This window comes from Falco punctatus (genome assembly GCF_963210335.1).
Source record: "Falco punctatus genome assembly, chromosome: 9".
Classification (NCBI taxonomy): Eukaryota; Metazoa; Chordata; class Aves; order Falconiformes; family Falconidae; genus Falco; species Falco punctatus.
Window position 1 is genome coordinate 42,759,752 of NC_137589.1, and position 15,515 is coordinate 42,775,266.

Here is a 15,515-nt window from a genome sequence, read left to right on the forward strand (position 1 = left end):
TGTCTGCAGTTAGACAAGGTGAATACTGTACCTTTCTGTGCTTCAACTGTCATTTTTTTCTGTGGTGTTTAAAATGGAGCAGGCCGTTTATATGCCAGTGCTCACATATATAAAATGGTGTAGATCCAGAAGCCTACTTCATTGTTGGCACAGCATTAACCAACAGGGAGGGAAAATAACCATTTTCCTGTTTAACTTATTCATTTACACTTCAAAGACCTTTCAAAATCCATTCACACTAGAATACTTGCAGCAGTAACGTTCCACTCCTCCCCACTTCCTCTTACATTCTTGTTCTACACCTTTTTAGTTGTGTAGAAATAATAATCTTGAATTAAGAGGAATTTTTCTAGCTGACAAGGCTGTTCAGGGTGACATAAATGAATTAGAGCGTGTCTGCTACTTATGTAGAGGAATAAGGCTTCAGCAAGTCAAAGGCTTCATATGCCTTTGGAGAGATACAAAGGCACAGATTCAATACAAGCGGTAGGCATTAGCATGTGAGCATCAGTTATCTTCCTGAAGTCACAGTGATATGCTTAGCCCTAAAACCCTTCCATACCGAGGCACTGCAGTTCTGTATGCACTGGATTGTCGTTATCACAAAGGGATAGATAACCCTGCATACCCGGAAAATTTTGTGCATCCTCATAGTAGCGGAACAGAAGATAAATCTTGTTAGAAGCAAGCGAAGGAATTCATCCCCAAAAAACTGAAGAAAGGACTGATCTGTAGTGAAGGCAAAGAAAACTCAGTTTAGAGAGGCCTAATAAATAAATAAATAAACAAACAAACAAACACACACATTTTTAAAAAATCAACTTAGGGGAAACAGCTATGATTTCCTGTGCATTCCCCTTATTCACTATTCTGTCCCTTGGAAAGGCTGAGCAAGAAACCCCAGCATCTGCTGAAGTAGCATGCTAAGGTTCAGTTGTGTATTAGTAGGCACGTACCTATGGATCGGGAGTGGGTCAGCAGCTGGGCAATATCTCGGTTGATTTTTCTAAGGTAATCTTGACACTTCTCCCACAATCCTCTGCGCATGCTTGATAATCCAGAGACAAATAGGAATGCCATTAAAGGATTGTTCAGAAAGAGTGTGAAGAGGCTACCCCGCTGAGACTGATCTAAAAAAAAAAAAAAAAAAAAAAAAAAAATCAATAGACAAGGAGATACATTTGGCACATGAAGCCAAAAAAGCTGTCCCTGCCACTGAATGAAGTTGCTCACCCACTAAATTCTGTAACAGAGGAACTACTCCTTTGTGTTAGTTACATCTTCTCTCCTCTTTTGGCAGATCTGTTCTCAAGATGATGCACTGACTAGCAATAAAGGCTTACTGGAGATATGCATTAACACCAAGAGAAATGAGATTTTCTTGTGAATTTTGGGAGGCCTGTCTTCATTTTGAGCATAAAACTTGAACACAAAAACCGTAACTGAAACAACTGGTAGAAGATACTGGTTATAAATCCTAAAGAGGAGTATTAAACAAGGACATTCTTATTCCATTAAAAAAGACCAGGCAGTTGAACCTATACACCACAACCCCCAAGTCTACCAAGTTGCCCTTTTGTTGGGCACCACAATATCCTAAAGCCTAATTACTCCATGATACACAGCGTCCAAGATTCGTCTTAGTCAACTGAGAAGTCAAAAAGAAAGGCAATACCCATACGATCATGTGCCCAAACAGTAAGGCCACTTCCTTATCAGCCTGGATTTCTGACTTGTTTTGGTGCATTTTTTTTTCAGGACTTGGGCACACAGCATGGATGGTACGATGCCACACTGATGCAGGGGCTCAGCTACGAAGTCTCTGCACAGGCTGTAGTGTAGTGTAGCACCCCTCAGAACTACAGCAAGACCTTCCTGATTGGTCCATGAACACAATATAAACATCCAGTATTTTATAAAGTTAGTTCTACTTTCCAGAGTTTCTGCTTAAAGAGGATTCATTATTACAGTACTTGTCTTCTACGTCACTTTCAGCTAAATAACAGGAAGTTTCAAAACAAATTAGAAGCTTCAGCTTCTTGCACATTCTCTCATGATACTTGCATAACATCACTTTGTGTGGCTTAAGCTAGAGCTTTGTACTTGTCTTGTGATGGATAATAACCCTAACATGGCAAATTCCAATGAGAAAGTCTGGAACTATTTATATTTTATAGTAGTCACAAGGACCGAGGAACATCTTTCGTTCCCTGTTCCTACTACAAAAGCACGTTCCCAAGGCATACAAAGCCAATGGTTTTCCTTAACTTACCCTCCAAAATCAGAACAAGATGAGAAGGTTTTGCTCTACACCCTGCATTTAAAAGCCGATACCTTCACTGACTCTGCTCACTTTCTGGGACTAATAAAGCTACCTAAAGTCATCATCATCATCACCATCACCCCAGCACTGGGCTGGCAATTTTCTGGGTCTCCATGTAGAACAACTTTGCCTTCTAGCACTTGTTGAAGCTACTCGTAGAAATATCATCATTAGAATAAATTACTGGCCATAAACCGTAACTGAAGTTTATCACACTACTTCAGGGAACATTAATCTGATTTAGGGATTGCATAGCAATGAAAAGCTATCTCTTCCTGAAGAATCAAAGTTATATTCTTTTAGGATAGATATATGATGCAACTACAACTTGTTAGGAAATGCAGTATTACACATACCTTGTAATGCTTTTGGATATGCTGTTGGAGAAAGCAAGCACACCAATGGTTGTCCAAATAAGTTTGTGAAATTCTGTAACAGATAAGAATTTTGAAGTATTGATGGTCACTTCGCTTGCTTTTGAATATTCAGCAGGTTAAGGGTACAAACAAAGACTATTAATGACAGAGAACACACTAATGCCCATCACACAGCTCAGCATTGGCAGTAAGCCTGACAAGTTGACTTACTTATAGATCACAGCACAGAAGGAATATAACCCATTATATTTTAAAGGAATTATAATTCTCTCATTTCACTGCTACTGATAGCACACTAATTCCATGGAGATGTGGCTTTCAGTAGTAATACATTACTTGAGGAAAAAAAAATCATGTTCTGCAGTAAAATTGAAAGCTATTGGTTTTCAGGTCAAAAAAGATTTAGCATCTTTCCTCAATACCAGCTGAACTATCCAGTCAAAGTGATTTCTTTCCCTTTTTCTTTCTAGCAGGAGGAACTACTTCTGATGAGAAGAGCCCAGTGGACAGAAGTTTCAAGATAAATTTACTTTAAAGCAAGTATGTCATAATCTTAACATCTACTATACTGAACCCTCATTTTACAATACTCATTCCATGCACTTTCCACCAGCACCTTAAAGATTGCCTAAGTGTCCTGCTGCATAAGAATTTCTCCAGAAACCTCAAATACCACTATTGTCCAGTTTTACCAACATTTACCTGGTAACAGTCCTACTGTGTATCTGTCTGGCGGGTACAGCGATTCAAAAAGTCATCTACACAACCTCATTAGCTGTCATATGTCTCACCAAAACAGCTTTCTTAAAACTGAAGGATTGCAAAGCCATAGAAAATGTAAAGGATCATATATCTGCATCCCATCAGAGCACATGAGTGCAACACACGTGTCTGCAGGTTGTATTCTTACAATTTGGCAGGTTACAAACGTGAGGTATACATCACCAGAAGTATTTGCTTGTGTAGAACCATCAAAAAGCTAATTTTTTAATTCCTTCTGGCTTCTGCTTAATTCCAATGGAACCGTCCCTTCCAGGCAGTATATTTCAATTAAATTAGTTTCACTGAATTTATTTAATCTAAATCTGCTAAATAAGAGACTGTAATCTAGTCTAATCAAAATAAAACATCTCCCATATCTGACAGTGCTGACTAGTCCTAAAACCCCTTCTATTTCATTAAGAGCCCATGGGAGATTTATAATGCTAGATCCTAAGGTTTGGTCTTTAATGAAGAACAAAGACTATTACCACAAAGACACTAACTGCAGGCCAGACCAGTAATTAGTAAAACTGTACCATAAAGAAACGTTTAAATCTCCAGAAGTCACCCCAGACATCGCCAGTTTGAAATTAATACACACTGGCAGGTTACATGTGTTCAAGTAACATATATACTTAGTATTCATGAGCCGATTCACATGTTTAATTCTGTCTTGTACCACCCGGTTAGAGACCAAAGCACACTCTCCATCAGTAGAAATGACAATGCAATTAAACACAGCCTACAGCTATAAAGCCAAACCAAGGGTAACTCATATATCTCAGGAAAGGTATTACTCACTGACAGTATCTGAGATCATTCTGGACTCTGTCCCAGCAGAGGTTAAGTCAACATAGCTAGTAAGTCCTGCAAAGGGGAGAAACTACACTGTTTAGCACAGAACGCGCTCTTTGGAAGACAGCTCATGCCACTTGCTACATCTGAACTACAGATCCAGAAGGACCAGACTCTCAAGCTTCCGAGTAGCCATCTCAGCTCTTTCCCAGGCACAAAGGCCTACCATAGCCCAAGCGAACACCAGGATTCACTCACCCACCACCTCTGCTCCTGATTTCCACAGAAAAGCACTGTGGGCACACACGTAGCAAAGGCACAGGAGCATGTCACAGCCATGGCTGGGAGCTGAGGACCATAAGGCACACCAGGAAAACCTATCCTGCACTCTAGATGTGGATAGTAGCTCCAGGTAAGGAGTGCCCTACTTTTCAGCACATGGCCAACTCCAAAAAAGGTGAAAACATATTTTTGTTTCAAAATTGACTGGTTTTTTTACTTTATTATTCAATTCAAGTTTCCCAACAGAAGCATTGCTGCTTTTTAAAATGCGTATCATATACATCTCCTTTCAAAAAAAGAACTATCCATCATCTCCAAAAGAAGTCACTTCACATGTAAGCTTTACTAAGCTGAGTATTTACACCACATCACTGACAAGGCCTTGCATTCTTACTGGCCAGAGTTTTGTTTTGGTTTGGTTTTCTTAAGACTTTTCATTTGACCATAATCTCAGACAACCACAGCTGCAAAAAGATACTGATTTAAAAATATTATTTTATCCACGTATACAGTGGTAACCTTCAAGAACACAACCATCTATATTTAAATGGAAGTGTTAGAAAAAATTCACAGCTTTAAGTAGATATGCTCGATTTGCAGTTATCTTCCACTTCCAGCTAAATATATAGGGGTGGAAGCTATTCAAGCGCCGCTGATCTGACAAACTGGCAAGTCACTTCCTGGCAGGACTTTCAGTCATCACCAGCTAAGCCCTCCAGAGAAGGGGAGAGGATGAGAATGCATGCAGGAGAGCAGAAACTGGCTGTAGAAAAAGATGTGTGAGCAGTTGCTGTTACTGCCAGCATTGCTAGCAGTGACATTTAAATGTCAGGATAGCTACTGTCCTATCAGAAAAGATCAGAGCAGTGATGTGGAAAAAAGTCAGTCCACTGACTTCAACTTCTCAGGCAGTTGCACAGAACCTCTTTGTTTGTGCCACTGCCTGAGTCTACAAAGCATCTCACAACACACCCAGAGGACAACCACAGGACAGCGCTATCAGTATAGTCTGGTGACAAGGAACCAAGCACGTAAGAACGCTCAAAATGATGACAGACAGGAATTTACAAGGGCTAGAAAATACTGACATTGAGAGCTGTGCCATCTTCCTTCACCTGAAAACAAACAAAACACCTAAACCCATCCCCACACATTTATCTGCCTAGGTGCAGTAGACTGTTTTGAGTTTTCAAACACTGAATACATTTTTTTAAATAGGGGTCCATGCGCACACACACCCTCCCTTCTCTTTTTAGACTCCTCACAGTTGTACCCACACAATTCTGATCTGGGTTGGAATTCCTAGCAGCCACTTCCATAATCCTGCCCTGAAGTACTTCCAAAACTCACATTTCTATACTCCTTACAATACAGGCAGGGTTGGACTTCTCCCATGCCAGCTGCTCTGTGTGGTTAAGAGATGGAGCACTGGTGTATTTTACATTACTGATGGTCAGCTCACTGCAGAACAAGGACAAGAAACTAAATGGAGGTTAGTTTTTGCTTACTGTGCGCCCACAAAATCTGAAGAAAATTTAAATATCAAATTTAAATGCAATATAAAAAGCAAATTCTACCGTAAACACTTGAGTTATATTCTCATGAGAATTACAAATCTATGTGTGGGAATCAATCACCTCAAAAAGATCCTCTGCTCTAAGCTGTCCACAAAGCCCCAGTATGTCCAGAGCTGTATTTGAATTAAGGATCACCAGGAATCCCATACTCTCTCTTACAGGGCTGATCCACTTGACATCTTTCAGCAATTCTACCAGAGAAGAAGGGAAGGGGGAGGATACGACACCAAACCAAACCAAACCCAACCCACACTTTTTCCCCTGAAACATACACTGGAATGAATGTCAGAAAAGAGCACAGGAAAGTAAGTCCCTACCAAATGCTTGTTTTCTCAGAAAGACAAGTAAATCATTCTACTAATTGTGCTTCCCTCCCTTTAAATGAGGAAGGGAATTTAATAAAAAGCAGATTTGCACTGAAATCTAGTGCGGTGCAGTTAAACGCAGTAGTATTTTAAAAGCCCTTTGAAATGCATTACAACACAATAAACCAAAAGCCCTACAGAGAGGCCAGATCATTATTTTGACTGTCAGGTAAAGGTTGCCTGGCTCAATAGAGAACTATTCTGAATCATACCGATCACTGATTTAGCACCTCTTGTTGGCCAACAAATGCCTTTAAAACAAATGACACAGACTATGGATAATGAACAAGGAACAAGTTCATCTGGCCACTAGACGTCCCTATTCCTCCTCTGAAATGCAGCTGCGAACGTTCACTTTTCTCACTGCACATAATGGAGCTATAAAAAGGAAGACATGAGGAAGTGGCACTTTCCCCAGATACAGCACATTCTTAATATCCCATTCATGAATGAATAAATGTAATGCTATCCAGATTCAGCTGGCAACTAAGACTGAAAACGCCTGCTTCTGTATTACCCGAATTGCAGATTCCCAAAGGTGATTTGGCATGGAGTAATTCTACTGTAAGTCCATAGCACCCTAGGAGGGAGGCTCATTGTCCAAGCATATACCACTCTACAGTAACACTGGATGCTAATTTGAGTCTTGTTATGTCCTTGGTTCAGATACTTTTCAGACACAGACACCCTGTGTTTTATAAGATCAGGCTCAATGCTTTGACTCCTTTCTGCTGCTTAAAAGCAACTGAGTGTTGGATGACTGGAAAAAAAAAAAGCAGATTAGTTATCTCCCTCCCACATGCACACACACCAAGATTTGTCTTTGGTATATAACAAAAATAAACCTCCCACCAGAGACCTTGGAAATCTTGAACCTTTTTTCCCTCCAGGAGGATTTATTACTTTCCAATGAGCGGCTGTTCATGTGCTTCTCCTTCTTGTTCCTATTCATAGGATCAGATCCTGACTAGCATGCACAACCTCAAAAGAAAAGAAAGACTGAATACAAACTGTTTAAAAAAATTGCCTGTTAAAAGTGTAAGCTAACTAGGGGTTGACACTGTGTCCTATCACACAAGGAGCTGCCTTCAAGAGCCTTACCTTATAGGCAACACTGTTTGAAGAGTCCACAATGATAAACAGGGGCTTTCTTGTGAAAGGGTAGAGATCTCCAGGGTGAAGACTGAAAAGAGAAAGGGACACTTCACAGAGCACTAGAAATGCTGCAAAGCTGTGAGAGTGCACAAGTTTCTCAGATGCACAGCTGCCCGTGTCCAGATGAAAAGCAAGCAGATGCCCCACGTCCCATCCTCAGATTCATCCTCAGAGAGTAACTGCAAAACTAATTTGGTATTCTTTATATTATGGGCTATTGGACAGCAATAAGAGCTATTTTATCTGCTTCAGAAGTCATCCACCTTCAATTTGAAGTTTTCCCGTAATAAATAATTTACGTTACGTCACATTAATACTTTTTAAGTGTTTAAAGCATCATGTAGAGTTGCATATTCATTTCTAATTGTTCAACTTCAAGTCAATCTACATTATGATGTCCTGCACTAAAGAGTTTGAATTCCAGAGGCTTTGATACATGTTTCTCCATTAAAGACAATTTATTCTGAATTTGCAGTTGTCACACTCATGAAGCTTACCAGTGCATCTCCTTGTAAGATTGGTTTCGCTTGTGGATAGCATCCCCATTTATAATGTCTCGGTTACTGTTTGTCAGAACACCACCAAAATCATATGGACCTACACACAGAAAAAAGAAAGCTAAAATTAGTGGAGGCAACTCACCTCTTATGGATTTAATGACTATATGAAAGCGAGGAAGCAACCACAAATCCCAAAAAACTAAGTGAATCTGAACTACTGCAGTTGTAAGGAGTGGATGGAGGAATGTGGAGACTTTACTAACTACATATTCTATTTTATACATTTTTAGTAGTTTCAGCATCTATCAAATAGAAGCAAGCAATGCAACTTAATAACTTCTAATTTATTTATTCACAGACATAATACAAAAGATCCAAATACTTGTTCTTGTTACACTACATAGCTAAAAGACTAAACCCCATTACACATTTCATACAGGAGAATCAATACCTTTGTAAAATTACTATATGAGCTAGGATATTCCAGATTCAGAATCTGATCAAAAAATAAGTCTAAATCAATCAAAAACCCTGGAGCCTCTCAGAACAGCTATAATGCTATCATCTGCAGTTATAACAGTGCAAAGAGCAGAAGAGAGAGCGCCGAGAATGAAAATGTTTTCAATACTCCTAGAAAGGACAAAACAGTTTTAACCAGATTTTGAATCTGCAGTAAAGGTTTAAGATTTCAAATACAGAATTCACAATTTTTACATGCACACAACCTGGCCATGTGTACCAAAGGTAGGCTAAAGAAATACTCTGCTAAGTTTGCACAGCTGAGCTACCCATCTAACTGTCTGATGGAAAGCAAAGATGAAAATAATGGCTATAAAAAGTATCAAGTCCATATCAAATCCTACACAAGACAACATGTGCTAGAGATACCAGGAAACATTTCTGCCATCGGAATGGGTATGAAATGTCACTAACATTAGTAAAATAAAGTATTAGTATTTCCTTATTTTGTTGCACATTTGCAGACATTTGGTTGACCCGTATTTGGACACCAAATGCAATTTTTTCAGGTTTGGATACATAAGACACCTTTCCATTTTAAGAGAAGCTTTGGGGATACAAAATTAGGAACAGAACATACATTAATTTAGCACTGTTACAAATGTCTCAAATGATCTGTCAAACACAAATGGCTTACAGGCAATAAACAGTGCAACTTGCAGCTGATCTCCCTTTTAATAAGGTAGAACTTTCTGGTCTGTACAGACTACGCTACCTTATTAAAAGAATGGAGTTGTAATGGAATTCATTTAATGAGCTCTTCAGATGACAGCCTGGATGCCTCTACAGTAAGGTATCAAGCTGAAACAATACATGCAGTGAAGTGGACATACCACAGGCTTTAAAGAACACAGTTTAGTTAGAACCTATCACCAAGTTGCAGCAGAAAGGAAAATGTTAAAAGCTTTTTCAAAAAAATCACTGCCATAATCCAAAACTGACAGGGATTTTTTTTTTTTCCTTTAACATTTTCAGAGCTCTGTAAGTCATGCACTGGGATGGACAAGGCATGCATCTTATAAAGGAATGCAAGTCTCAACAGATGAGGTGTGTACAATATTTAGGATGTTAAAAACTCTTTCCCCCCCCCCCCTTAAATTATATAAACAGATCTTTTGACTTCTTTACTTCAGCTAACCAGCTTTCAGCTTTTAGATTGCAGCTGCATCCAAATATTCTGCTAGGTTGCAAAGAGGAGGAGGATGAGGTGAGGGGAATTGTCAAAAATCATGAGAAGGGCTTGAATTGTCAGGTTAACAAGCGTGCAAATAGAACAGTCCCTGCAGACGCTTCCGCCCTTTTACCACCCATCCCCTGACCATATGTTCTCATAACACTGGAAATTGGAAAGAATCACAAAGTGCCATTTAGCCATTTTATTAACTTTGTGCTGATGCATCAACTGAGCCATGTGGTCTTCAAAATTGATGAAGCTTTTAATACTTCAGATGCATCAAAAACTCAATATGCCCTTTAAAAAGGTCTCAGGTTAACACACACTAATTAAAACTAATTAAAGGGAATCAACTATTGTTTGTGGAAAAAGAAGGCTATCTTACTAAGTAAACAGGCGAATAAAATTGACTTGACTTTTTAAAAGGAGCTTTGTGACATCTTTCTTGGTCACTTGTCCTGGAACATAAAGAGAATTCAAGCCCTGTTCATGACAGGGAGCATTCCTTTATTGTACCTTCACTATCCGAACGACCTGATGGAAACACGCCCGTGGCAGACAAGTAAATCAGCAGTACACTGTTTGCAGGCAGCTCCTGAAATTCAGATAAAGAGAAGAGTGGCAAGGGAAGAAATATGTAAGTTTACTTTAATAGTCAATCATCACCTTCATAAACACACTGTCATTTAAGATTGTGCTACTCCAGCTTCTGGCTTCCATTCACTCTGTTCTTCCTATGTGTATATACACTTCTTTTTCCCCACACAAACCTCTAGGTTGATGTTAGAGGTTCAAGCAGCACTAAAAAAGCATCTGCTTCCACATAGACTCTCCTACTATCTAGCCAGATCTGAGGCTTTCCAAGACATGGAAACCAAAAGCTGCCAAGATCCATGTAGACCCTAAATCCCAAACAATTCAGGATCCTAAAGGAAGTTCTTTATTTCCAAATACTCCAGAGTCTGCAACATCTGCCTCTCTGCCTTGACCCTTCTTGGCTGGACAAGCACAACACATACACGTTTCTGTATAAACCTGTAAAAGAAATCTATTTTCCACCTTTCTAATGGGCTGTCTGCATGAGGAAACAGATGCTTTTAATTTCTGCAAAAGGCTGAGCATGCAGGCACCCAAAATTCTAAGTAGTAAGGATGCACTTCCTTCACCTCACCAGCCGTTTCTTTACAGTTGTTTCTCGAAACAAACTGAAACTTTTTTCTTTATAGGATTCATATTCTGTTTTTACTACTAAACCCTAAATTGCTGACTTGTACAGTCATAATTAAGCATAGTGAGATCAGCAACTTCATGAAATTAAAATAAGCACAGCAACTGTATTAAGAAAAGTCCACAAAGGTATAGATTACTTACATGGAAGACAACAGTAGGTAACAAAATAAAACAGGCAGACAAAAATATAATATGTGCAGGAGAGAGATACAATTTGAATGGGATACAGAACCGGCGACATACCACTCATACAGTGCTTAGAACATACTTCCCTGATTTTGGATTGTGTTTGGCACAACATGAAGTAGAAGAATATTCTTAAGATTTTTCTGTACTCCAAATCTCTTATCTCAAGAAATATTTCCCATATAATATATATACACACACAGAGAAACTAAGGTCATATACGAAACACTTATTTTTTGTATATAACTGTCTGTATATATGAATATAAATTCTGTGTATATGCATGTGTACCTACATACACACAAATAAAATTACTGGGCAACATTAAAATCATATGCAGCTATTACATTACATCACATTACTTAAGACTTTCTGTAGCATTGCCAAGCACCACACTTGATGCTGGACAACACAGGAGCTGTTCAAGCTTTGCTTTGAAGATGGCTACACTTTAGCAATGATGTAACTGCCGTCTAACAGCAAGCTGGGTTTCTGTCTTAAGGTGCAACTTTTTTTCTTCGCCTAACAGTAACCCACAGATTTGCCTTTATTATACAGTTTACACATATCTATAATACTTCCATCCTCTCTAAAAGTTCATATTGAGTATTTTAAGAAAAGGCTTCATTATCTTGAAATATAAAAGATTATCTCAGCCACATTTTATTCAGTATCACATATAAATTGTGGATATTTTTCTATTACAGAAAATTCACTGATTTCACAAACCTTAAATGATGCTGCTAAAAACGTATATAGCTGGCTAAAAGTTGGCTTATAAAGTAGATATTTATGGGGGTTTTCCCGCCTGGCTGGTTTCTCCGTGGATTCCTGTTAAAACAAACAAACAAACCCACAAAAAATCCAACAACTTTATATTACCACAGCAGTTTCACAACCCTCTAAATTTACATTTATTAGAACGTTCATCTTCACCATACTTCCCACACAAATGGTCTGCCCATGCTGCATTTCCTAGTACACAGTAAACCAAGATACACAGTATTTGAACCAGAACTTTCTATTATCCCTCATTTAAATCTCTTTCCTGAATCTTTTTTACTTTCTAAAGCATCACCCGAGAAAAGAGTGAAAAAATGAATTCCTCATCTCAAATAAATAAATGAAAATCTGTGTATTTCCTTTTGCCTCCAAATAAAAATATTTTTAAAGCTTTCCCTGAAGGGAGTATTTAACTTTCAGATGGCTTAGCAAGCTGGTGAACTTATCTGGCTGCATGATTGCTAGAGTGAAAACAAAGGAAGGGGTAAGTGTACACAGAAAAGGACAGGCATGGCACCCCTTCAAAAGTGCCTCAGCTAGAGCAACATAAACCATTCGTGAAACGATACCCAAATAGTTGTTTCTGCGATTCTGTCACTATTGAAGGTTTGCCAACAAGGAAAAAAAAAAGTGTGTGTGTGTGAAGACATTACTTGGATCAAACTCCACAGGTCTGAGCTACTCTTCACTAACTTCTAGGAAGAGTTACACCAGCTTTACTAGCCTGTTCTGTATACCAACAATACTGAAAGAGTACACTATTTAAAATGAAAAAAACAAACAACCCAGCTGTTAAGATCTGTTGCCAGGTTTATCACTGAAATAAAACTTACCTGCATTCCAGGTTTGTTCATTTGTGATGCTAAATTCATTGGTTCCCTTTCAAGTGCTTGTAGCATTCGGAACATATCAATTGTTAATTCACTGAACTTGACCTGCAAAGAGTCAAACAGTTTATTCTGCCAGATACGGATTAAAAAGTATTTCTTCGGAATTCTCCAGGTAAGCAATTCGACTGCATACCAGACAGACCATTTTCTGTCTCTCTAGGATCTGTCAGTGTCATCTTTGCATTTCTGAAGACCTGTGAATAACTTTTACAAGACCTTACAGAGGACAAAGTCTGTTTATTACTGGTCCACCAGGCCAGTTAACTGGAGCACGGACCCCTCCTTCACAAATTACAGATTTTTCTGGGGTGTTTACAAATCAAGTGCTGAAACCACGATGTTCTTTCAGATTTTGTCTAAATTTGTAAAGATACACAAACTAACTTAGATACAACTTCCTTGCTTGCCTGAAAAAAAAAAAAAACTCAGAGAGAAGTCACAAAGTCTGTACAACTTCACTATCATTACCATCTAAAAAACAAAACCTTGAATGTCTTTTGAAAACCCCTTCCCCTGTCGCAATTCAGTTCTAACAAGCCTAAGTGTGCCACGTGAAAGCCTAAGTCAAGCTTTTTCTAGACGTAACCCAGAGGCCTCTCATGCTTGGACATCAAGAACAATCAAATATATGAAAAATCATTTGTATCTACTTAATTGACATGATGAATATAAGCTGTAAGAGGTCAGTACCACAGGTCTAATAGCTAACATTTCATTTTTAGCTCTTAGAAATAAGAGCCTCCTCTTCTTGCTGCCACTGCAACATCATGATCAAAATATTTTAATGTTCACCTCAACTAGAATCTCTGTTGCATGATCAGAAGGGGTGTCATGGGGGCAGGACTCTGAACTCCAAAGATACAAACCCAAGACCCCAAAATTCCCTTTACCTGGTTGTTGCAGTTCCCAATAATCAGCGCATCTGCAAGAGCAAGCTGTCCCACTATCATCCCCTGCTCTAGCAACGGAGCTCCTGTTTCAGAAAGCCTGTTAGAGGTGATTACAATGGTGTTGTCGTCATTTAAAACCATGACAGGGTCTGCCTAAAAAAAGCAACCACAATAAATCAGGAATTCAAGAAGACATACAGATTTGCAGTCAGAAGATCAAAGGTCTTGTCACCTACAGTAAACATGTCATAACTTAGGCTCTTTTTTATTAATTTACCATACAGATCTTTGTATATTGGCATGCAGGCTACAGAGTAATGCCTTACCACTTGGAAAAGCAACAGCTCTTAGGGACTGCAAGCAAATACAAGGTATGGTAAAAGCACGTGAAGGTACAGCAAACAGGAAAACATATTTCCTCAAATGACATGAACTCTGCTTCAGCTTTTCTACACCTGAGGAACCAAATGTCATCAACAACCTACCTTACAAATTCACATAGAACAAACCAAACATTCCTACAGTACAGAAGAACCCTGCACTATTTTAGTTCACCTTCTCTTCCTAGAAATAAACAGCAAAGGAGACTAGAAAATGATAATGCTGCCATCCATTCCGCCAAATTTAAATAAATACTTGTGTGACATAATGACATCTTGTACAAAAGGAGGAAATTATAACACTGTTTCATTTGACAGAATAAAAAACATCTATTACCCTTGTAACAAACTTTAGAAGTTGGTCACATTACATCTGTGCTAATCTATCAGTTAACTGCCATGCTTACATCATATTTTCCACTATATACTGCTTATGCATTGCCAGTGGAACAGACCAGTACTCCAACAAAAGTACACCTTGAAATACAATCACAGCGTCAGCAAATTGTATTGGCTTCCACAACAACAGAATTGGAGTTGGCAGTCTCCAAAATATTGACCATGATAACTGCTGTGTTTTCAATTCCACCATTTTCTGAACACCAAGAGCAAAAACAATAAGGTGATCAAGTGTATCTCAGCTTCGTGCTTCAGTCTTCAACACGTTACATGACCACATCTGACTCTTCAGGCACTTTAATGGCTGTCACTGTTATGCTACTGTGAACATATTTCAATGATTGAATTGGACAGGAACGCTGTCCCTGCATGTGGCACAACTGCTTACCGCACAGAGGTGGTGATACAGAAACACTTCAGTGAACAAGTCAGAAAATTTTGCTTTTAAACTAACAACTAAGAGGGAACAGTTTTCTCACCTCAATAAATGCTGCCACTTCCTGAAGAACCAGGTTCCACTCCACCTGATCTTCAGTATTAAAACGATGTGTGTAGTCTTCAATTTCATCTGACAGCTCCTGATGTAAAAAGTTCAAAGACAGACATAGTCACTTCTTTAACTGAGAGCTTAACAGGCAGTCAGTAACTTTACAATTTGGTTAGCTGTGCTGGCCTTTAAGAATAAATAAATAAAAAATTACTTGAGAACATATGCAGCACACTTATGACTAACATGTCAGCCAAAACGCGCTCTTTCAGGAGACAGAATGCCAATGTTACACTGAGTTTTGGCAATGCAAAGTGTCTTTTAAGTAGGTCCAAACGCAGAGAATTTCTGGAGTTAAGTATAACTATCCCACTCACATACAGCTATGTCACTGGTTATTACCATTAAGCTACAGATACCAAGGATTCACATTTCAGCTTA

At 38.8% G+C, this 15,515-nt stretch overlaps 1 protein-coding gene across 16 annotated transcripts in view; it reads right to left on the reverse strand.

Annotated features, from left to right (window-relative positions):
* SCAI (suppressor of cancer cell invasion) overlaps positions 1–15,515 on the reverse strand; it is a 49,790-nt gene that overhangs the window by 6,404 nt on the left and 27,871 nt on the right. For all 16 annotated transcript variants that reach the window (XM_080401411.1, XM_080401410.1, XM_080401409.1 and 13 more), the window contains 10 exons: positions 15,067–15,165; positions 13,809–13,961; positions 12,862–12,963; positions 11,975–12,076; positions 10,346–10,424; positions 8,134–8,233; positions 7,583–7,664; positions 2,680–2,752; positions 957–1,130; positions 629–729 (listed from right to left, as the gene is read on the reverse strand). In XM_080401411.1, the coding sequence (XP_080257537.1) occupies positions 629–729; positions 957–1,130; positions 2,680–2,752; positions 7,583–7,664; positions 8,134–8,233; positions 10,346–10,424; positions 11,975–12,076; positions 12,862–12,963; positions 13,809–13,961; positions 15,067–15,165 (1,065 nt within the window). The remainder of the gene's footprint in view (positions 1–628; positions 730–956; positions 1,131–2,679; positions 2,753–7,582; positions 7,665–8,133; positions 8,234–10,345; positions 10,425–11,974; positions 12,077–12,861; positions 12,964–13,808; positions 13,962–15,066; positions 15,166–15,515) is intronic.